We start from the raw sequence: 25850 nt of genomic DNA, 5'->3' as shown, positions 1-25850 counted from the left end.
GCATATTTCTGTGTCTCAAATTTATAGAAAAATAAATGTTGATGTACATATTGTCAATGTTCAAACTCTATGTCATTTATGAATCCATCGTATTTTGACTAACTTTGCTTTGGCTTTAGGTTAGTTATTTTACCAAATTTAAGAAACCTGCATGACTGTCCTAACACTGAACCTGAGATGGATAACATTTACCAAATTACACACTTAGTTACACTGACAATTTGTCGTGACGTCTGGAGGAGAGGGAATAGAAAAAGAAGCAATGACTCTCTAACCTCGGTAGGAACAGGGATCAGGAGAAATTCTCAAAAGGCCATTTGAGTGGGAATTTCTCCTCCCCACTCCTCCCCAGTGTTAGTGGTACCTGTGTGTTTGCATTTATTCAAAGGTGTGTTAGTTAAATACTTGACGGGAAAGTGACTTAAGGATAATGAACTGCAGATAGGAACGTGGGGCTGAGACCACACTCTACACGGTCCTACCTCGACACGGTCCTGTCCCCATTAGTCCAAGAACTCCCCACCTACGTTCGTGACACCACCCACGCCCTCCACCTCCTCCAGGATTTCCGCTTCCCCTGTCCCCAACGCCTCATCTTCACCATGGACATCCAGTCCCTGTACACCTCCATCCCCCATCACGAAGGACTCAAAGCACTCCGCTTCTTCCTTTCCCGCCGTACCACCCAGTACCCTTCCACCGACACCCTCCTTCGACTGACTGGACTGGTCCTCACCCTGAACAACTTTTCTTTCATTCCCCATCACGAAGGACTCAAAGCACTCCGCTTCTTCCTTTCCCGCCGTACCACCCAGTACCCTTCCACCGACACCCTCCTTCGACTGACCGAACTGGTCCTCACCCTGAACAACTTTTCTTTCATTCCCCATCACGAAGGACTCAAAGCACTCCGCTTCTTCCTTTCCCGCCGTACCACCCAGTACCCTTCCACCGACACCCTCCTTCGACTGACCGAACTGGTCCTCACCCTGAACAACTTTTCTTTCCAATCCTCCCCCTTTTTTCAAAAAAAGGGAGTAGCCATGGGCACCCGCATGGGCCCCAGCTATGCCTGCCTCTTCGTAGGGTATGTGGAACAATCCATCTTCCGCAACTACACTGGCCCCACCCGCCATCTTTTCCTTCGCTACATTGATGACTGTATCGGCGCTACCTCGTGCTCCCACGAGGAGCTTGAACAGTTCATCCTCTACACTAACACCTTCCACCCCGACCTCAAATTCACCTGGAGAGTCTCGGACTCCTCCCTCCCCTTCCTAGACCTTTCTGTTTCTATCTCAGGCGACCGAATCAACACGGACATCTACTACAAACCAACCGACTCCCACAGCTACCTGGACTACACCTCCTCCCATCCTGCCCCCTGTAAAAACGCCATCCCATTCTCCCAATTCCTTCGTCTCCGCCGCATCTGCTCCCAGGAGGACCAGTTCAAAATACGTACAACACAGATGGCCTCCTTCTTCAAGGACCGCAATTTCCCCCCCGACGTGGTCGACGGTCATTCCTGAAGAAGGGCCTGTGCCCGAAACGTCGAATCTCCTGTTCCCTGGATGCTGCCTGACCTGCTGTGCTGTTCCAGCAATAAAGTTTCAACTTTGATCTCCAGCATCTGCAGACCTCACTTTCTCCTCGGAGTGGATAGATGGAAAGGCAGGTAGGAGAAAGTGAGGACTGCAGATGCTGGAGACCAGAGTTGAAAAATGTGGTGCTGGAAAAACACAGCAGGACAGGCAGCATCCGAGGAGCAGGAGAATCGATGTTTCGGGCATAAGCCCTTCTTCAGGAATGATAGGCAGGTAGGACAGGTCATGGGGTCGGTGCTGAGCTGGAAGGTTGGAACTGGGGTGAGGTGGGGGAAGGAGAAATGAAGAAACTGGAAGTCCACATTGATGCCCTGGGGTTGAAGTGTTCCGAGGTGGAAGATGAGGCATTCTTCCTCCAGGCGTCAGGTGGTGAGGGAGCGGCGGTGGAGGAGGCCTAGAACCTGCATGTCCTCGGCAGAGTGGGAGGGGGAGTTGAAATATTGGGCCACCCTACCACCTGCAAAAATGCCATCCCGTATTCCTAATTCCTCCGCTTCCGCCATATCTGCTCTCAGGAGGACCAGTTCCAGATGGCCTCCTTCTTTAGAGACCGCAATTTCCCTTCCCATGTGCTTAAAGATGCTCTCCAACGCATCTAGTCAACATTCCGCCCTCAGACCCCACCCCTCCAATCGTAACAAGGACAGAACCCCCCTGGTGCTCACCTTCCATCCTACCAACCTTCGCATAAACCAAATCATTCGCTGACATTTCCGCCACCTCCAAATGGACCCCACCACCAGGGATATATTTCCCTCCCCACCCCTTTCTGCCTTCCGCAAAGACCGTTCGCTCCGTGACTACCTCGTTAAGTCCTTGCGCCCCCAACAACCCACCCATCCTTCCTGCCACCGCCGGACTTGTAAAACCTGCGCCCACACCTCCTCCCTCATCTCTATCCAAGGCCCCAAAGGAGCCTTCCATGTCCATCAAAGTTTTACCTGCACATCCACCAATATTATTTATTATATCCGTTGCTCCCGATGCAGTCTCCTCTACATTGGAGCGCTTTAGGGAACACCTCCAGGGCACCCCACCAAACAACCCCACCGCCCTGTGGCCCAACATTTCAACTCCCCCTCCCATTCAGCCGAGGACATGCAGATCCTGGGCCTCCTCCACCGCTACTCCCTCATCACCCGACGCCTGGAGGAAGAAAGCCTCATCTTCCGCCTCGGAACACTTCAATCCCAGGGCATCAATGTGTTCTTCACCAGTTTCCTCATTCTCCACTCCCCGCACCTCAGCCCTGTTCCAACCTTCCAGCTCAGCGCTATCCCCATGACCTGTCCTACCTGCCTATCTTCCTTTCCACCTATCCACTCCACCCTCCTCTCTGACCTATCACCTCTCTCCCACTCCCATTCACCCATTGTACTCTTTGCTACCTTCCCTCACCCTCCTCTCTGACCTATCATCTCAATCCCCACCCCCATTCACCTATTGTACTCTATGCTACTTTCTCCCCACCCCTCTCTCATTTATCTCTCCACCCTCCCTCGATTCCTGATGAAGGGCGTTTGCCCGAAACGTCGATTTTCCTGCTTTTCGGATGCTGCCTGACCTGCTGTGGTTTTCCAGCACCACTCTAATCTAGACTCTGGTTTCCAGCATCTGCAGTCCTTGTTTTTACCTTACAGACTTGTTGAAGAGCTAATCCTCCAATCAGATACTGCTCATAGGCTCACTAATTAGCCTATCATTAGCAAACCTGAGAGAAATAGCCTGCACTAGAACAAGCAGCAAACACTGAGGAAAGTAAGTGATGGCAGTGAAACGAAAGGTGGAGGGGAGGGTGGTGTGGGGATGTTGAGATGGTCAAAGATAGAGCTTTTTGTCAGGAAAGGGAGTGTGTCAGGAGGACCGCCTGCTGGGGGGTGGGGGTGGGGGGGAGGTGAAGGGAGAGAGAGGGTGACACCAAAGAGATGTGCTGCAAGAGGGTTGAGGCAAGGATGAGGTTGGGGAGAGGGTTATTGGAGAGGATATAAAGGGAGGTTGAGGGGAGCTGACGCCTGTAGGCATGGAGCATGGAGCTATAAATAAGATGAGGGAAAGAGACTGCTAAAGCGAAGGGTATCTGCAAGAGTTGTGGAGAGAGAGCCATATTAAACCTGTCAACCAAGGAATACTCAGCTGACTAGAGACAGGTAAAGTTGAAATTATTGAGGCAATTCATTTCTTCAATGTTGTCACATAGCTGTTCCTGAACTTATGCAGCATTACCAAGAGAGTTCACATTCAAAGTGGTGGAAGCTATTGCAATGCACATGTATATATCATTGTTAAATTTAAATGTGAGATTTAGATCTGAGATGCAGTAAGAAGGGCACTGCCTAGTTAAAATGTGCCTGCTTTCTATATATGTGATTGAAACACATTAGCTGTGAATTCAAGTCTGTGGAAGTTGTGTTTAGTATGATGGCTGTTTGTGTGCAGAAATAAATATCACACACTTTTGAAAGAAACAACTTATGCTGTTGTCTTGTGCTAATTGAAATACTGTGGTTCCAGGAAATTAGTGCTTGCCTTGTGTGTTGTGATTTTGAATTTAATAGCCATGATTGAGATGTGAGGGGTTTAGACAGGGTAGAGAGATTTTTCCCTTTGGTAGAGGGTTCAAAGATTGGGGAATAGATTTAAGAAAACAGGAGGTTTAAAGGGGATCTGCAAGGAAACAAAGTTTCACTCGGTGTGATGGGAATCTGGAACTCACTGCCTGTAGGGTGGTAAAGACTGAAGCCCTCATAACTTTTATGAAGTATGTACATTTGTGATGCCAAGGCATCTAACACTCTGTGCCAAGTGCTGGTAAATGTAATTAGAATAGTTAGGTGGTTGTTTCTGAATGATGCAGACTTGATGAACTGAAGGGCCATTTTTTTGATCATGTGTACCTCCATGACTCTACTTAAGTCATCTTGATTTGTATTGAAAATGTTCATTTTGAGTTGAAGATCACTAACTTTACCCATCTGTGCTACTTCAGTTTTATTTGCTTTGCACTTTTACAGAGTGGACTGCTGTCTACCTTCAGTTTGTCTATGACTGACCTTTCTAAATCCTGTGAAAATCTTTCCGCCGTCATGCTCTACAATCCAGGGTAAGCAAAAGAGGCAACCAAGATCTGTTGATACAAGAGTGGCTTACTGAACTTTTGTTCCTAATGAGTAATATTAGATTTTGCTGTCTTTTGTTTATTCACAATTTCAAATACCAATTTAGTGAGATTTTGCAAATTTTTGTCCTCCATACTTATTATTTGCAATGACCACTTGCATTGTTATTCTTTTGTAATAAAGACTATTCAAGACCCTTTGCCGAGCTTGAAACTGAGCTATTAGGACAATGTAAGGAGCATCCTAAAGGAGGAGAGACAAAGAAGTAAAGCTGGAAGCAAATTCCAGAGCTTGATGTGTTGGCAGCTGAGAACACCACCACCATGGTGGAGGGTCAGTGATGCTCAAGAGGCCACAATTAGACAATTGCAGGTATTAAGCATGTTGGGGAGCTGGGGGGGAATACAGAATAGAGATGCACAAGGTCATGGAGAAATTGAAACAAAAGTGAAAACTTTAAAATTAACGAGTTGCCGTTTTAGGCTTCTATTTGAACAAAAAGAGGGGTGGTTCTTGGTGTGAGTGGTTCTTGGTGCGAATTAGGGGGATAAGCAACAATTTCTGAAGTGTCCAATTTTATTGAGCGTGCTAGGTTGGAGACCAACCAGGAAAGTGCTTGGAGGTTTCACTGCCAGATAAGAGGCTGGAGCAGAGTGGTGCAGTATGACAGAGGAGTAGTTTTAGTGCTGGAGAGCATGTGGGGTTAGGAGCGTAGCTCAGGTTCCAGTGCAACTACAAAAAGTCTAGTTCATGTAGTGAGTAGCTATAGCCATCAATCGGGAAATTGAATGTGTGACAGGGATGGAAGGAATGCCCAAAATTTATTGACGAGGGACAAAAGAGGGGAAAAAGAGACTCTGAATGGATGACATCAAATTGCATATGCTTAATTGACAGAAAAGCAACTGTGGTTACATAAACAGGCCAGAGATTAAGAGACATGTACTGTCATAATATAAGAGCATTCTGTATTAAAGTATCAGTTCCTGCGATTGATATAGTACAGTAATGGACCAATGTTGACCCACAAAATCCAATAGCCAAACCTCAATGTGCTGTTGCTCATGAAATGTACTTTATAACCACAATTTTTTTCCCATCTTAAAGGTCAAGTTAATGTTAATTAAAGTTTTACTTCATTATATAGTTGTGTTACTTTGGTGGAAAGAGTCCTTTGTGTTCAGTAGGATACCAGATATGAGTTGTTTTACAAATGAAATCTGATAAATTTGATCTTCTCTTAATTAATCCTTTTTGCTTTCAATGCACTTCCCATGGCAGTCTTTTCACTATAAAGGGACCCATTTGCCTAAGGTAGTAATACGCCATTTGAATTTATTGATTGTGATGTCTGCATGAAATTAGCTTGCTAAAAATATTTTGGGCATGTTTTGCAAATTTCTTTCCCTTATGCTGTCAAATGCACTAATTTGGATATGAAATATAGTTCACACCTGGAATTATCCTGACATCATTGGAGCACTACTTATAATACAGTCTTGTAGCAATATTTTAAGGAACAACTCTCATTTCTCCTCTTCCAAAAAATTCTCAAGTTGCCTTACAAGAATAGGTCAGACAGAAGTTGGTGAGAAAACAAAGTAATGGAGAAGCAGCAGAAAACAAAAGGCATAGTCCAAAAGCTAGCTTTTCAGGCAAAAGGTAGGGAAGTGAAGTAGATTTTGTAGAAGTATTTTGAACAACAGGGATGCAAAGGCTGAAGAATCATCCTCCGGTGGGTGTGGTGAAGAGGGAAATCTGCAGACACGATTTGGAGCAAAGGACCATAGAGGCTTTCTTGTGTAGCTGGATAAAATTTTCTGAGCAGGGTAGGATGAGGCCGTGAGGGATTTGTGAATGAGAACCAGAATTTGAAGCTGATTGGCTCAGAGCTATTGAAGGTCAGTGCCATTTGTGATCTGCTGGATCTTTATGGGCGGCACAGTGGCACAGTGGTTAGCACTGCTCCCTCACAGTGCCAGAGACCCGGGTTCAATTCCCGCTTCAGGCAACTGTGTGAAGTTTGCACATTCTCCCTGTGTCTGCATGGGTTTCCTCCGGCTGCTCCGGTTTCCTCCCACAGTCCAAAAATGTGCAGGTTAGGTGAATTGGCCATGCTAAATTGCCTGTAGTGTTAGGTGAAGGGGTAAATGTAGGGGAATGGGTCTGGGTGGGTTGCTCTTCGGAGGGTCAGAGTGGACTTGTTGGGCCGAAGGGCCTGTTTCCACACTGTAAGTAATCTATTCTAAATGGTCCTTTGTGCTACAGTCATCCTGGGTGAAAGACTTTAGATTCAAGAGCACAAAGCTACTGATTAGAAAATTTGGGGGAGGGAAGGAAAAAAGATTATTGAGCTAATGAAGGGAAAGAGTAAGGTTTGAGCATTGAAGGAATTTTAGACTTGGGAATAAATGACAGTGTACCATAGGTGAGAAAAAGCAGTCTTGGTGGATTGAAATACATCTCATGATCAAAAAGAGCACCTGCAGGCTTAGGAATGGAATTGGGTGTGAACTGAACCAGATCGATTCTATTTTCCAAAGGTAGTGTTAAAACGTTTTACAATTCTATGTAGATCAGTGTCATGTAAAAATAATTGCTCCAGACTTGTAATGGTGATGGGAAAATAAAATGTCGGTGTGGGTATACAGGTAGAAATGGAGCCCCTTCTGGTAGATAACTCCATTGGGTTGGGCATTTTTTGTTGGGTAAGGTGATCAGTAGGTATAGTCAATGTCAGTGTGCGAAAAGATAAACTTTATTTCATACATCAATGTTTGCATCATCTGAATGAAATATTCTCTTATTTATCCTTTTATTTGCTGTATGTTGATATGTGAATACCTCTATTAATCTTTCTGAACTTTCTTTAGGCTAGAATTTGAGAGACAACAAAGAGAAGAGCTAGAAAAGCTGGAAAATAAGAGGTAAGAACCAGAATCTCAGAACTGCTACAGCACAGAAGGCAAAGCATAAAGCCCATTGTGATAAACTGCCTCTATGGTCTCCCATGGACTGGCACATTCTTATCGCATACTGATGTCTTGGCAATGTAACTATTTCAAAATGTGCATTATTAATTGGTTGTCATTTCTTTCAAAATCTAAATCCTATTAACTGAAATGTTAACGTATTCTTCACTTCAGCTCAACTTTCCCTGAAGGCATGTCAAAATATTGAACTACTTCATGAAAGACTTAAGTTGTTGATAAGCTATTACAGACAATAAACAGGGTGAAACAGATTTGTTTTAAGGGTGATTCCACAAGACTGCATTTGTTGGCTCTTCCTAATTGTCCTGCAAAAATGATGGACCATTTTGTATTGACTCTGTGATTTATGAAAGTACTCTGAGAAGGGTGTGCTGAGAAGGATCTGCTGTGCTAACTGTGGAAGTCAAGGATGGTGGGTAATTTAAAGACCATAGATATAGGAGCAGAATCAGATCATTCGGCCCATCAAACCTACTTCATTATTTGTTCATGGCTGATATGTTTCTCAACCCCATTCTCCTGCCTTCTCCCTATACGCTTGATCCCATTACTAATCAAAAACCTATCTATCTCTGTCTTAAAAACACTCAATGACTTGGCTTCCACAGCTCTCTGCAGCAACGAGTGTCACTGATTCATCACCATCTGACTGAAAGAAATTCCTCCCCATCTCTGTTCTAAGTATTTTGTAAGTTTCAACAGGCCGCCCTGGACGTGGAGAAGATGTTTCTACTAGTAGGAGAGGCTAAGACCTGAATGTACAAGCTTCGGAGTGAAGGGACACCCTTTAGAAAAGAGAAGATTTACAAGAGATGTAGATTTTGTTGTCGACCAGAAGATTGAAAAATTTTAGAAACTGGGAGGAGGGGAAATAAAGGGAGAAATTTGAGAATGAGAGAAAGCAATAAGAAACCAGACAGTAAAAGCTCCCACATGTATGATGAGGAAAAGAGTAGCTAAAGTGCATGTTGGCCCTTTAGAGGATCAAACAATAATGAAAAATAGAGAAATGGCAGGTCCTTTAAATAAATATTTTGTAATGGTCTTCATAATAGAAGACACAAAACATCAGAAGGATGTTGAAAAAGAAAGCTGGCACTTAAATAATTTGCTCTCACTAAAGACAAAGTAACAGGAATGTTAACACTCCAGGCTGATAAGTCCTCTGGACCTGATGACCTGAAAACCCAGGTTTTGAAAGAAGTACATACCGAGATGATGGATATGTTGATTGAATCAGTGTTACTTTCTTATGCTGCTGCATAGTCTTCTGAGATCCATGCACCGCCGCACTTCCCAGAAATGGAATCTATTCATATGCATGCTGATTGGTGTGTGTAAGTCTTCCAGTGGCTGTACAGCACGCAGCTTGTAGGGAATGTAGGTTGTAATAATCCAGAATTCTCCCAGATTCTGGAGAAGTCCTAACAGATTGGGAAACTGAAAATATAACAGCACTGTTCGAAAAAGGAGAGGGATTGGGGTCAGAAAGCAGGAAACTCTAGACCAGTTAGCTTAATATCTGCCATTGGAATAATGCTTGAGACAATTGTTAAGAATATAGCAGGACATTTAGAAAATTGTAATATAGTCAAATAGCATCAACATTATCTTTGATCAAAAGCAGTTTCCAATTACGTAGTTGTCAAAGAGAAATCCAAGTAAACTCTGTGACAATGGACAATGTTAGGTTGCTGTTGCAAAGAATGACATGAACACCACTTGAATGACCACCTCCTTTGCCATAAGCATTCAATGATTCCATTTGTTTCTGGTGATTGGAAGCTCCACAACATACAATGGTGCCCCCGTCCCAACAAAAATAAACTTAAAACTCTCTCTCGAACAGTATTGTGGGTCTCCTCTCACTGTATGCAGACTGCAGCAGTTGAAGAAGGAGCTCTACACCACCACAAGGCACTTAAGGATGGGCAACAAATGCTGGCCAACTCCATGAGCCTCTGACACAACTAAACGAAACATTCTGATGTCTCTTAAAATAAATCTGAGTGCTCTTTATATTTGAGTAACTTATGGAAAAAAAATTAGATCAAATGCAAGAATCAAAAGAGAAAAACTTAGGTTATATTGCAATTTAATATTAGCACCAAGTTATTGAACACCTTACTTTATTGGTTACACTGTGAAATGTTAAATTTTGTAAAATTTCACTGTTTTAAATGTTTTTTTGTTTCAACTACATATTTTAGGAGACTGATAGAAGAAATGGAAGAAAAACAACAATCAGAAAAGTCAGAACTCGAGAGGTTGCAGCAGGAAGTAGAGACGCAACGCAAGGAGACTGAAATTGTCAAGCTTCGCATCCGAAAACAAGAAGAAAATCTGAAACGTCGAAATCTGGACATTGAAAGCAGGCTTAAAGACTTAAAGGCTGAGAAAGAGAAGTTTGAGGAAGAGCGGCAAAGAGAACAAGAAGAAATTGAGCTGCAAAAGAAAAAGCAGGAAGAAGAAATTTACCTACGAGTCCAAAAAGAATTACAGGTATTGCAGGAACTTCACGAGCAAGAGAATGCAGGTAAACTGGAAATTCTCAGAGAGCTAGAGAAACTCAAAAGAGAAAAGGATAAGCATAGCCAGAAGCTAGAATTGGAGAAGAGAAGACTTGAAGAGGAATCAAAACATCAACTGATTCTCGTCACGCGTCTGGGGGAGCAGGTCAGAGAAAAACAGGAAACTATCCAACTGCTCAAACGAGGTGATGTGCAGAGCCTGGATGAAGAAAAGAATATCCTCGAGGAAATTAGGGAAGTTCTCCTCAAAGCCAAAGAAGCTAGACCTGCCGGAGGTGACGAACCTAGATCTACTGTTGAAGAAGATACTAGACCTGACGGAAGTGAGGAAACTGAAGATGTCCAGGGAGCGAAGGAAAGATACATGGATCTGAAAAGAACACAATTGGAAAAGTTCACAGCTTTGGAACACAATGTTTCTTATCAAAAAAACCTCCTGGAAAAGGAAATCACTCTTGACCGTGAAGCTCTTGAGCAATTAAGGCATGCACATCAGAAATCCATAAATGGCAGCCTGGAAGATGGTGGAAGTCATGCTTTAGATTCAGTTGAGTTGCTCGAAGCAGTGGAGAAGCAGAAAGAGGTTGAACAACGAATGGTGAATAAGGCACGGCAGCTAGATTATTTAATGGAAAACCATTTGCCTGCTCTGTTGGAGGAAAAGCAGAGAGCTGCAGAAATCCTCGACCGAGGTGTGCCTAGTTTGGATGTTGTACTTTATGAGACGGAGAAAGAAATTGAAGAAAAAAAGGAGCAGATAGCACAGTACAGAGCCAGCACTGATCAACTTCAGCAGCTCCAACAAACATATGAATTTACTGCTAATATAGCTCGACAAGAGGAAAAGGTTCGTATGATTGAAAAAGAGATCATTGAATCAAGAGAAAAGCAACAGAGAGAGGCATTGGAGCAAGCAGTAGCTAAAATAGAGAAGAGGCACTCTGCTCTTCAGCGTCATTCTGCCATTGACTTAGAGATTGAGGAACAGAGACAAAAACTAGCAACACTAAATGACTGTGAAGAAACAGATCTTCGAGATAGTCTGGAAGCAGAGCACAAAGCCCTAGAACAAGACCGAGAAAGGTGATAGAGCTTTTCTTTTCAAAGCATAAACTGTGAAAACCTGTAGTAATAACGATATGTAGTGTGAAGTCCCTGATCTATGCAGAGTTTTGCTGATCTTAGCTGGAGTAGCGGTACCTACTATTGGTATTCATGTGGCAGGTTGGAAATCAGCCAGGGATTGTGCTTATTGCTGGGTGATTCTTGCTGGAAAGTGTCTGTATGCGGGTATTGGGTGCAGACAAGTTGAGGTTCTGATTGGTTGTTTGTGCCAATGATCACATAACTTTGAGAGGCCCCCACCTGTGTGGGCAATACAAAGCCAAACTGTAGATAGATGGTGGTTATGTGTATACCCAAATCTATCCAATGACAAACCTCTGGGCAGAGCGAAAAATCTATCACAAGACTCGAATGCTTCTAATCTAAGTTTATATTTCATTTTAGATTTTCGAAAACTTCCAGTTTTCTCTATTCTGACAGCTATTGCTATCTGACAATGAGCTTTGTTCATTAAAATGTTGTCAGTTGTATCCCTCCAACTGACTTAGAGATTTAATTTGATGGAATTTCATTTTTGTTATTGAAGGAGAAACAGCATCAGCAAATTGTTTGTTGTTACATCCTAAAGTTATAGGATAGAAGGAAATGTTTGCCTTTAACAATTTAATAAAGTTCTTCCCAAGCCAGGTGTGCATATTGGAATTCAGACATGCATCCTGATTTGTAAATTCATAGTTTCGATCTTTGAAATAAATGGAACAATTTTTCAATTTAAGCACTAACCACAGCACTAAGTAATCGAGAACAAACGTCTGACAATACCAATCAATATTATAGTGTACCCAAGCCCATCTGGTTCACTAATGTCCTTTTAGGGAAGAAAACTGCCGTTCTTGCATGTGACTCCAGACCCACAACAATGTGATTGACTCTTAATTTGCCTGAGGAGGTTAGGACTGGGCAATAAATGTTGGCCTAACCAGAACTACTGACACCCCATTTAAAAATAACATTAACCTTCACTTTAGAAAAGCAGTCCTATCAATGTGCCATTTGCCCATTTTCTACATTGAAATGGTTAGAAAATTTCCTTCAATTGAAAGTGCTTTGATAACATAGAGATGGAAGCTTTTAGATCTAAACTTAGGAAAACTAACTTCGTGTAATCACTGATAAGAAAAACTAATTTTTCTTCCTGGGTTCTGAATGTTGTCTAGAGACTAAATTCTTATTGATGAAAATACCATGTATCCTTTACCATCCAAATGCACCTTTTTTAAACTGGCCAATATCCGGTTTGATTATAACATGATAACATGAACTTAACAGAACTCTCGGTCCTACAAAGCATCACATGTGTTATCCTTTGTTTGTGGAAGCCGAAAAGCAGCTTGCCAGGCTAAGGCCCAACTTTAAACCAACAAATTAATTTATTTCACATGTATTACATGAGTGAAATAACTAATTTCTTACAGTAGGTTCTAGGCAAAAGGTGAGACATTACATACAAAGGCTCAATTTCACAACAAAGCTAGGATATAGCATCATGTTTTAGAACTTCCCAATGCCTGTTAGGGCCCTCTTTCTCACTTTCTTATAAGAGATAGAATGTCAGATTCGTAAGATTGCCAGTTCAAAGGTTCAGACCTCTGAGCAATCATACAAAGTAGTTAGCCTGATCAAACATGGTTCATGTGCAAACATGTTTTCCAGTGTTTGTCTTGACTAAAGTCTTCCCCCAAATTGAATGAAATAAAGTGTTACCTCCCTACTCTGATATGGGAAAGGAACCATTTAATAATAGTGGTGTAAAAGGTTTAGGATTAAATAATTTCAAAAATAGAAATTGCTGGAAGAACTCTGAAGGTCTGGCATCAACTGAAGAGAAAATAGAATTAATGTTTCAAATCAAGTGATCTTTCAGAGCTGATAGCTCGGAAAAGGTGATATTAATGCTGATGACCAGGGATTTGGAGGGCATGTAGTAAGCAGATAGATGGAGCTGGTGCCAGAGAGAGAGAGAGAGACACACACAAGCAGACAGAGATGGCTAATAGTAAGCCACCGAAGGAGCAAAGCTGATAATGGGGATAATGCAAAGATACAAATGGATTGGGTATGCTGAAAGCAGCCCTGTCGTGAAAAGGTGAGGGTAGAGGACATGTAAGGAGGTGTTCAGGCTGTAAAATTATTGAACTTTATATAGAGCCCTGATGGCATAATTTCAGAATACAAGGTTGCCATTGTAAGACCAATGTGAGGAATGGTAGTGAATCTTTGGAATTCTTTAATGCAGAGGGTTGTCATTTGGGTCATTTATGTATATTTAAAGCTGAGAGATTTTTAATCAGTAAGGGATTTGAGGGTTATAGGGAAAGAGCAGGGAAGTGGAATTGAGAATTATTAAATCATTCATTATCATTGAGTGGTGTAGCAGAATCAATGGACTGAATGGTCTGTTTCTGCTCTTACATCTTAATGTCTTAATCAGAAGTCACACAACACCAGGCAGATCAGGAAGGAGCAGCAGTCCAAAAACTTGTTACTTTAAGTAAACCTGATGGACTATAATCTGATGTCATGTGACTTCTGACTTTGTACACCCCAGTCTAACACTGGCATCTCCACATCATGGCTACCATTTTATGGTCTTAAAGCAGGTCAAGACCAAATCACTACACACATCAATCATCTTTTTTTTAGGTAAAATTGTTAATCTGAGGGCAGCTGGAAGGTCTAGATTGAGATTAGATAAACTCAATTTCAGCCAGATCTTGCAAAACTCTTATGCTTTGTCTCAGCTTATTTCAAGTCCATGTGCTAAAATCAAGGTAGCAATATCTAAGGCCCCATCTACATCAAGAGTTTTCTAACCTAAAACATTTCCACTAATTTGTGACGTTTTGTCTTTATCGTACCAATTATTATACTGTTTATTTGTATTTGTACTTTTTGTTCTGTTAAACCAGAGTTTAATGTGACTGAAAGCTGCCTTGTACAGTCATATGTGTATATTTCACGACTAATTTCTGCTGTAGGCTAGAACAAGAAATTCAGCAACTCAAGCGAAAGATTTGTGAAAATGACGTGGCCTTAAGGTTCTGTGGAGCTGGTGAAGAGAAGTCATCGTACACCAGTTGTCCTGCTAGTCCTCAAAGGTCTCCAGCAATCATGACTCCAATAGCTGAAGAAAGGTTTGTTTCCTGATGTCCATTTTAAAATGTTGTGCTTTTACATCGGGTACTGAATCAGATGGAGCTACTTTTTATAGCTCATTATGCTATTTTATGTATGTTTCATTAAAGTAGATCAGAAAAGATCTACTCGTACAGATAGGAAAACTAGTTCTCAAGCTTCCTTAGATTCTTGAATTCAGTGAGCTGTACAGTTTTGATAATCTTGCATGTCTCATACTTCAACATAGTTGAAGCCACAATCACTATGTGGCTTATCTAAATGTGATTATTGTGTATCATTATTATTTGGTTAGTTATAAACACAAAATATTTCAATAATACTTTGATATCCATTTGCTTCCTTTACCAGTTAAAATAATGGTTTATTTATGTCTGGCATCACAAAGTTATCATTTTGAAAGTTGGGGGCCATTTGGAAAACAGTGACCATAATGTGAATGGGTTCAATGTAGGACTAGGAACAAAAAAAGCAAAGTCAAGCACAAAAAAATTAAGATGGAGTCCACACTCTCAGGCTGCATTCCGGATACGGCAGTACAGTCATGGGACATTGTCAAACAGGCAAGGCGACAAAAGCTACACTACGTACATGCATACCAAGAACAAGAAACTTGGCATCACCACTAGCAGTAGCCAAGCCCGCCCTGGCACCACAGTGGAAAACTTTATCATCACACCCTTCAATCAGAAGAGATTGAAGTTCTCAGCAGGGGTCTCAATTTCTGCCCCACTACCAAAATGAGGAATTCATCAGACGAATGAGACTCCGGGAATTCTTTCAAGATGCCAGCAGTGATCCCAATGAGCTCACCAAGGAGCCAGAACAGTCATCACAGGGTTACCTCCCACCGGAGGGCCGCTGCTCTGGGGGTGGTGGTGCGGGGGGGGGAGGTGTGTGTGTGTGTGTGTCAGTCACACCATCCATACTATCAAACCACTCACAACATTGTCATCAAACCAGCAGATAAAGGAGGAGCCATCATCATTCAGAATAGAACAGATTACTGCAAGGAAATGTGCGGACAACTGAACGACCAGGAACACTACAGGCAACTACTGGCCAATCCAATCAAAGAGCACACCCGTGAACTAAACACATTGATCAAGACTTTGGATCCAGTCCTTCAGAGTTCCCTATGTGCTCTCATCCCATGTACTTCTCACATAGGCGACTTCTACTGCCTTCTGAAGATACACAAAGCTAATGCACCAGGACATCCCATCGTATCAGACATTGGGACACTGAGAGAACCTCTCTGGCTATGTTAAAGACATTTTGAAATCCATTGTACAGGGGACCCCCAGCGTCTGTCACAACACGACAGATTTCTTACAGAAATTCAGCACCCACGGACCAGTTGAACCGGGAACCTTCCTTATCACAATGGACGTTTCAGCACTCTACACCAGCATCCCCCACAATGACGGCATCGCAGCAATAGCCTCAGTCCTCAACACCAACAACTGCCAATCTCCAGACACCATCCTACAACTCATCCGCTTTATCCTTGATCACAACGTCTTCACCTTTGACAACCAGTTCTTCATCCAGACACATGGAACAGCCATGGGGACCAAATCTGTACCCCAATATGCCAACGTTTTCATGTACATGTTCGAACAAGATTTCTTCTATAGGCAGGACCTCCAACCAACACTATACACCAGGTATATTGACAACATTTTCTTCGTCTGGGCCCATTGCGAGGAGTCACTGAAACAGCTATACAGTGATATCAATGAGTTTCATCCCACCATTAAACTCCCCATGGACTCTTATCTAGTATCTGTCTTTTTCTTGGACACATGCATCTCCATCAAGGATGGGCACCTCAGCACCTCACTCGACCGCAAACCCACAAATAGCTTCACGATGCTACACTTCTCCAACTTCCACCCGAAACATATTAAAACAGCCATCCCCTATTGACAAGCCCTACGCATACACAGAAGCTGTTCAGACGAGGAGGAATGTAATGGGCACATGGAAGTACTCAAGGATGCCCTCATAAGAACGGGGTATTATGCTCAACTTATCGATCGCCAGTTCTAACATGTCACAATGAGAAATCGTAATGAGCTCCTCAGGAGACAGACACGAGCTGTACCCTTCGTTGTCCAGGACTTCCCAGAAGCTGAAAATCTATGCCATGTTCTTTGCAGCCTGCAACACATTATCAATGAGGATGAGCACCTCACCAAGACCTTCCCCACACCTCCACTTCTCGCCTTTAAACAACCACCAAACCACAAAAACAGATTAATTATGTATGGTGTTTGTTCCCATGAAAGACTTCATGTGCAAATGAGTAACTGTTAAAGGTAGAAATGCAAATAAATAAGGCAAAATTTGCTTGAAAGTAAGTTAAATGTTATGTTCCAATTAGCAGTGAAGAATAGAAGGAGAACCTTGTCTTAACACATTGAGCTTGTTATGTACAGAGGCAGAGATCACAAAATGTTTGTCTGCACCCATATATGAGAACGAAAGTGAATCCGCAGTTAATTTGCTGTTGCTAGATCAAAATCCTGGAATTGTCTCCCTAATAGCATTGGTAGTCTACCTACAGCTCATGGACTGCAGCAGTTCAAGAAGGCAGCTCTCTACCACCTTCTCAAGGGCAACTAGGAATGGGCAATAAATGCTGGCTCAGCCAGCTGTGCCCATGGCCCACGAGTAATTTCTTTTTGGTGTCCAGAAGTGCTCTTACATACAACTGAGGTTTTTATTTTCGTCACCAAATCACTTGTATTCCCATGAGTGAGTAACGAAAATGTCCACCACCTGAATACAATTCAATACCCAGTTAGTTTACATTAACAGGGCCTGACAAGTGTGGCTTGTCACAGACAAAGAAGGGTCATGAGCAAAAGCCCACCAGTGTAAGGGCTGACTGATCTTTGTGTGTGCTGTAAATTGTTTTGATTCTGCCCTAGAATGGTACATGTGCATACAATGTGTGGTCCATTACCTCATTGTTCCTGACTCGCAATCTGTATACTTTAATTCCAAATCTCTTGCAGCCCACATTTATTCTAATGTTTTTTAAATGAGAACGAAGCCCATTTGTTAGCAATTCTCCGTTTACAGAAGATACCTTATTAACATGACATAAGATGTGAAAACATTGGTCATCAACTTTTCAATAAAAAAGATAGATGCTTGAATCAAAATTACAGTTTAAAGAGTAATTAAATTCCAATCCTAAACTGTGTAATTCCTCAAAAACAATTGTATTCTAATTGACATAAGACTTAAATACTTTTCAACAGAGATACTGCTCCAGTAATACAGCTTCACCTTGATTTAAAAGAATGCTTTTGCTTCACATAATACTTGAACTTACCCTAGATCAGACAATAAATGGGCTTAGGTCTGCTTTAGTTAGTTTTTTTCTGAAGCAGGTCACTTGAGGAGTGCCACTCCGTAGCAAGCATGGTTGATCAGGATACTGCGCATTTCCCACCATCCTTGAGTGATTTTTAGAAGGATTTACAAGTCAATACTCTCCCTATTTGGCTGTGTCATTAGTGTAATCTGTTTGACAATCAAGTTCTGAATTGGAACTCAAACCTGGAGCTCCTGGTTCAAAGGCAGGAACATTCCAAGTATCCTATAAATTACATTGTACTATGTTCTTATAATTCTGAGACAGCATATTATTTGACTAGGTCCTGAACAGTACCTGCACAGAAATGTACTACTGTATGCAAAGGTGAGGTCAAATCCCATTGTAGTAGTTTGTGACTTTCACTTCAGTTTTTTATCATTTTAAAAGCTTGCTATTAATAAGCATGACCAGGAAACGAATGTTTTTTTTAAGTAAGCTTTTTCATCAGTCTGCTTTATAGAAAAGAAAACCTGCCAATGTTATCAATACAGACTGCTCCAACCTCTCTCCAACTAGATTGACTTGTAGCAAACCACTCTGTTGTGTGAAACTGCTACTAAGGATACAACCACTTGGCTGTAGGCTAGGCATTAAACTAGGATATGGCACATAGTTATACTGGCAAGGTTCCTCAACATCTTCGCTATCGAGGGAACTGTCCTAAAAACTAGTTACGCAATACTAATGGAACAAACAGCACACTCTAATCTGGTGGCTCAGACCTAAGCAACATCTAATTTTCCATGGGTGTACCTTCTTAGCAAGCAAGCATGAAAAGCTCCTTCATTTTTATGCATGGGTTTTCATTTGGAAAGAACTTTTATGTTGCCACTTGCAAGCAATCTCCATGCGTTTTGGTCCAAAACCTCAGCCCCCCCCCCCCCCCCCCCAACCCCAGCCCCCCCCCCCCCCCCCCAACCCTGCAGTTGGTTGGGAGCTTAAAAAACAACCTGTTTATCTCCAGAACTGCACATGCCAAGCACAGTTCTGTTTAAATGCAAAGCCTCCATAAAATACTGATACATGTTCCATTTAACACCTGTGTGAGTAACGTAAAATTGACAGTATCACAGGTCCTGGCATTGTCACTTTTCAGAGCGAAATAAATACCATTCCTTCCTTCAACATATCTCATGCGATTGCTTGCTACCTAACCATATTAAATCAAGGCACCCTTACTCGACAGCACATGTGTACATGCGTACAGTTGAATTATATTCTTTTCAATTGTACCCCATGGTGTCCTAGCATATTCCAGTTGACACCTGGGATGGGGTTTTACCTTAATGAGAGAACGTTGGACAGGCTGGGCCTGCATACAATGGTGTCTAGAAGAATGAGCGGTAACCTTGTTGAGTCATAAGATTCTTGGAGGACTGGACAGTATGGTTGTTGAAAGGATCCTCTCCCCTTTGTTGGGAGAGATTAGAGCTATAAGACACATATTTCTTAAAACAAAAATGGGGGCACCTGCAATTTAGGACAGGTATGAGGAGGATTTTTTTTTGGAAGTTGAGACTTTGTAGCTGTCTTCTTCAGCGAGCTTGAGTACTTTTCAGGCTGCGGCAGATGGATGCTTGTGTTATAAAGGAGTTAAGGATGATCAGACAGAACAATGGAGTTGAGGGCACAAGTTCATCAGTCATGATCCTTTTGAATAGCTTGGTAGGCTTAAGGGACTGAATGGCCTCCTGCTGCTCCGAGTTTGTGTGTTCTTGTGTTGAGATTACAAACACTTCATACTCACGCTTTGTTTTTAACCTCTTCAGGATAAATGCATATATTGAAGAGGAAGTTCAGCGACGACTAGCAGAAAAAGCAAAATTACAAAATGAGCACGAAATAAACAATATGATTAACCCTTCTCTTTCCACAGAACAGGTGGGTAAGCTATTGTCAACTTCAGTCTCAGAACAAACTGTTGCAGTGCACCATATGCATTTTTAAAATGCTGCGATGTTTAATAGCAGCAAGCTTACATTTGCAATACTTGTAGCATAAAGCTTAAATGTGTTTTTGCATGTCTCAATTTCTGTAGTTGAAGGTTAATTCATCTATTATAAAACCATTTATGTAACCTGGCATTTCAATGAGTTAATATGTTGAATGTGGACTTCCATAATATTGAATAAAAGCATCAGAGAGGGCAAAATAAATTGAGGAGTTATAGATAAATAAATTAAACAAAAACAGAAATTGCGAGTGAAATTCAGCAGGTTTGGCAGCATCTGTGGAGAGAAAACAGAGTTAACATTTCAGAACACTGGATCACTGAACTCAAAGTGTTAACTGTTTTCTCTTCACAGATGCTGCCACACCAGCTGAATTTCAGAGTTAATGTTTCGAGTCCAGTGACCTAGCGTTCTGAAGGTCACTGGACTCAATGTTAACTGTTTTCTCTCTACAGATGCTGTTTAGTTTCTCCAGCAACTTGTTTGTTTCAGATCTACAGCATCTGCAGTTCTTTGTTTTATTATAGCAGATAGATGAGACAGCACTTGATTTCTAAAAGTTCCAACAAGAATTTGCCGTTGACTAAGTGAGTTTTAACAGCACATAGCAGATCCATCTGAATCACAAAAACTCCCAAGATCAATTTTCAAATTTCTTTTGGGATTTTGATCTTGGCAGTATAATTATTAGGAGAACAGCCGTAGCCCTTTGCGTCGTCAATAGTTTGAGAAGGGGCATACTTACCGCATGTCTCAGTCCTCAATCCTGCTGGGACTGTGCCAGTTGTCATCTAGTGAGGAAAAAAATGGTTTTTGAAAGTTACAGCAAGTTGGTCTCTGGAGTATTCCTTCAGTGAGAAGTGAACATCTTCAAGAGAAATGGCAAGAAAGTTAATGAAGAGAATTGGTGAGAAAAAAAAGATTCCTTCTAGATTATAGGATGCAAAATAAAAGCTGATGATCACTAAATAGGCATATTTCGAGCCAGATGCTCTACATAATAAACCTGCATTCTAACCCTGAACAGTCCAATGGCTTAAAATGAAATAGGAACCTAGTCTTTGTGCACTTTAATTCACTGAGGTGTGCCCCAAGACCTGCCAACCACTATTTGTCTCCTCCTATGAGTGCAAGTGAATTCACAATTAATGCCGGCTCTCAAATACCATTAGATACCCAAATAGCTTACACAGTTGGCAACATGTGCTCAAAACCAAGTAATCTATGATTGTTTGCTACTTCACTTCCACAGATGTGAGTTACCTGTGGTTTTTCTTTTGAAAATATATTCTGTGCAGAATGTGGTGTGGATTTCTTTATTAGAAGAAATCATTCCTACTCTGTGACAGAAGCCCCAACTCTTCAAGAAGAATATAAATTGGACCTGAAATAGGCCATTTGGCCCATTTGAATTTGCTCAGCCATTGAACAAGTTTATGATTAATCTTCTATCTGATTCAACCATCTCACATTGTCTCCATCTCCTTTAATTCAAGCTCTGTCATGTTTCTCTGAGACAGAAATTTTGATTTGAAGCATTGTAAGCTTATGTAAAATTTCCTTTGGTTATGGATGTGAAGAATGTTGGTGTAGGCGCATGGCATACGTTTTTCTTCCCCCATGCAGGTACTTAGTGTCAGAATCAAACATTGACAAAGTTAGCTGTGACATAGGAAGACAACAGAGCTTTCCACACAGTCCCAAGAGCTGTCAAAACTAGGAACATGGCATTTTTGTGTTGTGGTCTGAATTGTGTCAATGTGGGTCAAACTTATTACACAAAATCTGTTCCTCAAGAATAGGGAAGGAACTGTGTTTCTCTCTCCGCAGGTGCCATCAGACCCGCTGGGTTTTGCAGCACTTTGCTTTTATTTCCAGTTTCCATTGGACAAATGACTTCATACAGAGCTCAGCAGTGGAAGTACTGTGTTGAACAATCCAGTGCTAATTACTTTAAACAAAAACAGGATTGCTGGAGAAACCCAGCAGGTTTGGCAGCATCTGTGAAGAGAAAGTAGAGTTAATGTTTCGGATCTAGGGACCCTTCTTCAGAATGCCATGTTGGTGCAGGCGCATGGCATACTTTTTTCTTCCGCCATTGTGTAATAATTTCAAGATGGTAAGCGAGAAACCTAAATTATTTGAAATCAGTCATTCACCATTGGTAAAATCATGTTATCAATATAGTCTAATTCCATTGTAATTTTCCCAGTGTGTTTAAATAATACAAATAATGGTGATTTTAGTGTTTACATTCTATTTATATTCTGGTTACTGAGTGCCTAAACTAGCATGGTTAGCCCATTAGAATCTGTTGCTATGTTGTATGTGAACCATAGTGCTTCAACTTCATAAAGGTGTACATCATGACAGTGCTTTACTCTTGTGTCCCTCTCGGTGAAATACAAATCTGTTGTAGCAGTTGGCCACAATTTAAATGAGGTTTTAGATACTTGACTCAAGGTGAACAGAAAAATGTAAATTGTTTTTAAAATTGAAGGCCAAGCCATTATAATGTAATTTCTACATCAGTGCTCTGCAGCAAGCGATTTGTGTGACATTTGTCATAAGCTGCCTAAATTCCAGTAGTTAACTGAATTATTAACTTGACAGGAAGATTTGTGGCACAAACTAGCAGCACTGAGTATTTTGTTTCTTCAAGAATGATGATTGGAAACTTTTAATTTGCTTGAAATCAAATATTGTTCTGGGATACCTGAAAATTGAGCTCTACTCTCTGCTTTTCTGGACTTGGGTATTTTGGAGGGAATGAAAGAGAGATTTAAAAAGAAAGATTTTTTTAAAGGAAAAAAAGCTTAAGAATTTTATTTTCAACATTAGTTGAGGACCTAGAGTTAAATATACTTTAACTTGGAGAGATGGAACAAAGGCATGCAAAAGTACATTCATATATAATTTCCATATTCAACAATATATGAATGATGTTTTGTGAGCTGTTTATGATGAACTCTACCAATTAATTTGTTTTCATATTACTCGAGTATCTACAAGAGTTGATCTAAATGTTTAAAACAAGTTTGAGAACTAATGCCCACTTCTGTATTTAGAAATTAAATAAATGGATCAAAAATGTTGACTTATTACTCATAGCTATGTGAGCTGCATGCTTTAGTGTAAGGTTGCTATATGATATAGAGAAATTAATGCTCTGTTGACATTGTAGTTTGTTATTTGTAATCATTTGGTAACAGATTTGTACATCTTGTGTTTAGTGTTAGTGCTGATGGAAGGATAAAATTCCATTCCAAAAGAATAGTTTGAATTTTATTTGATACATAGCTGAAGACGTGTCCTCAAAACTCATATGTTAGTCTATAATGAACTCTTTGTCCTTGTAACAAGCTTCATGAATTGCGCCCCTGGGTTGGATTCTTAAATGAGACAGCAGATCATTAGATAGATAATGATGGCTATTGAACTGAAGCAATAATAGTGACAGAACTTTTCAACAGATCTGCTCTTGTTTAACAGTTTAATGGGCTTTGTAAAAGCAAATGCTATTTAAGAAAAAAATTGAAATAATACTTTGGACCCTTTTCAGGAAAATGAAAATCTTCAAAATAATGTGAACCAACGCAAATTGAAGTATAAGGTAGTTTTTTATTTCTTTTGAATTGCTACTTATTTCTTTTTCGCCAGTGTAAAAGTCATTTACGATTTTAGGAGGAAAGAAGTCTTTCAAGTCCTTACTAATTGGATCCAGCAGTTTAATTTGCATTTGATTTGCAACTAATAGGAGTTATCCAATATCAGCAGTTTGAGTGGGCGGAAGTCCTATATCAATGGTAAATCTGTTAACGTGGTATCATTTGTATGACATTGTCCACAACAAAAGATCTGAAGCATTCAGCAAAACTGCATGAATAGTGATTGAAGTATGTGTGAACACTGGCCAAAAATAAAGCTTTCATATTAAGATTGCATGTTTAAAACCATCTTAAAAATTTTCTTATTGCAGCCATTAGGGTACATTTATTTCCCATGTTCGATTTTTATCCCACAGGTGGGTGTCAGGTGACGGAATGTTTAGGTGCATTACACATTTAGCTCTGTTCTCCTAATTTGGTAGACCAGAAATGATGAGAAGTGATTACACTGATATCTTTCACTGTAGGTTTGACAGTATATTGAGTGGATAGCTGAAGATGTTGGTTTGAATGAAATGGATTGCAAAACTTGTATTTTGTTTTGTGTGTATGGTGAGCAAAACAATAATCAATTATACACTTGCTACATTATTATAACTAATTTATACTCGATGTTTCAAAAAGCTCATTTAAAGATGATAGATGCGGTGCTGCATTTTACTCTTGTCTCATTGGTGGGTTTAGATGGGAGCGTTAAAATCTGCAGCCAACCTGCTGTGCTGCCTACATGTGACTCTCTTCCCACCAACCCCTCACTCCAATTTAGAATCTAGAATCATACAATAGAGAAGAGGCTCTTTGGTCCATCAAGTCTATACCGCCAAAGCTAAACTAAATCTGCATTAGTTCAAACTTCCAACAATGAATGTTGTAACCTTGCACTTGCTTATCCAAGTGCTTTTTAAAGGTTGAGAGGTGACCCATCTTAACTACCATCCCAGACAATGCATTCCAGATTCCCACCACACTACAGGTGAAAAAAAACTTTCCTCCGAGTCCTCATAAACATCTTGCATTTCACTTTAAAATTATATACTCTTGTTATTGACCCTCCAACTGAGAGGAACACCTGCTTTCAATTCACCCTGTTCGCGCCCCTCATAATCCTGTACACCTCTAACAGGTTTTCCCTCTCTGCTCCAAAGAAAACAACCAGTTCTGTCGAAGTTATGATATCACTCATTACGTCTAGATAGAACATAGAACAATACAGCACAGAACAGGCCCTTCGGCCCACGATGTTGTGCCGAACATTTGTCCTAGCTTAAGCACCCATCCGTGTACCTATCCAATTGCCGCTAAAGGTCACCAAAGATTCTGACTCTACCACTCCCACAGGCAGCACATTCCATGCCCCCACCACTCTCTGGGTAAAGAACCCACCCCTGACATCTCACCTATACCGTCCACCCTTCACCTTAAATTATATCCCCTTGTAACACTCTGTTGCACCCGGGGAAAACGTTTCTGACTGTTTACTCTATCTATTCCTCTGATCATCTTATAAACCTCTATCAAGTCACCCCTCATCCTTCGCCGTTCCAACGAGAATAGGCCTAGCACTTTCAACCTATCCTCGTACGACCTATTCTCCATTCCAGGCAACATCCTGGAAAATCTTCTCTGCACTCTCTCCAAAGCTTCCACATCTTTCCTAAAGTGAGGCGATCAGAACTGCACACAGTACTCCAAATGTGGCCTAACCAAAGTCCTGTACAGTTGCAACATCACTTCACGACTCTTGAATTCAATCCCTCTGCTAATGAACGCTAATACACTATAGGCCTTCTTACAAGCTCAATCCACCTGATTGGCAACTTTCAAAGATCTATGAACATAGACACCAAGATCCCTCTGTTCCTCCACCTCACTAAGAACCCGACCGTTAACCCTGTATTCCGCATTCTTATTTGTCCTTCCAAAATGCACAACCTCACACTTGGCAGGGTTGAACTCCATCTACCACTCCTCAGCCCAGCTCTGCATCATATCCAAGTCCCTTTGCAGCCAACAAGAGCCCTCCTCACTATCCACAACTCCACCAATCTTCGTATCATCTGCAAATTTACTGACCCACCCTTCGACTCCCTCATCCAAGTCATTAATAAAAATTACAAACAGAACGTGTTGTTTACAAGAGGGTACAAACGGATTGTCAGATGGTCAGATCAATGACTGATAAACGGTAACTCTGAAATATGTGAGATGCTGCACTTTGGAAGATGTAACAAAACAAGAGAGAACTCAAACCATGAAGATCCGTTGCATTTGTTTTTTAGCAGAGAAGAGTGAGAGGTGAACCTGACAGAAGTGTATTACAGCATGAGAG

At 41.2% G+C, this 25850-nt stretch overlaps 1 protein-coding gene across 5 annotated transcripts in view; it reads left to right on the top strand.

The window, feature by feature from the left end:
* kif16ba (kinesin family member 16Ba) overlaps nt 1–25850 on the top strand; it is a 140818-nt gene that overhangs the window by 64113 nt on the left and 50855 nt on the right. For 4 of the 5 annotated variants that reach the window (XR_006312617.1, XM_043696647.1, XM_043696645.1 and 1 more), the window contains exons 17-23: nt 4619–4707; nt 6005–6037; nt 7597–7650; nt 9927–11330; nt 14351–14506; nt 19671–19782; nt 23416–23466. Coding sequence is in view for 4 of the 5 variants with exons in the window: in XM_043696647.1 (XP_043552582.1) it covers nt 4619–4707; nt 6005–6037; nt 7597–7650; nt 9927–11330; nt 14351–14506; nt 19671–19782; nt 23416–23466 (1899 nt within the window). In the remaining variant the exon portion in view is untranslated. The remainder of the gene's footprint in view (nt 1–4618; nt 4708–6004; nt 6038–7596; nt 7651–9926; nt 11331–14350; nt 14507–19670; nt 19783–23415; nt 23467–25850) is intronic. The other variant, XM_043696646.1, reaches the window with a different exon arrangement.

The sequence above is a fragment of the Chiloscyllium plagiosum genome, chromosome 9, assembly GCF_004010195.1.
Source record: "Chiloscyllium plagiosum isolate BGI_BamShark_2017 chromosome 9, ASM401019v2, whole genome shotgun sequence".
Lineage (NCBI taxonomy): Eukaryota > Metazoa > Chordata > Chondrichthyes > Orectolobiformes > Hemiscylliidae > Chiloscyllium > Chiloscyllium plagiosum.
This window is presented reverse-complemented; position numbering and strand designations above follow the sequence as displayed.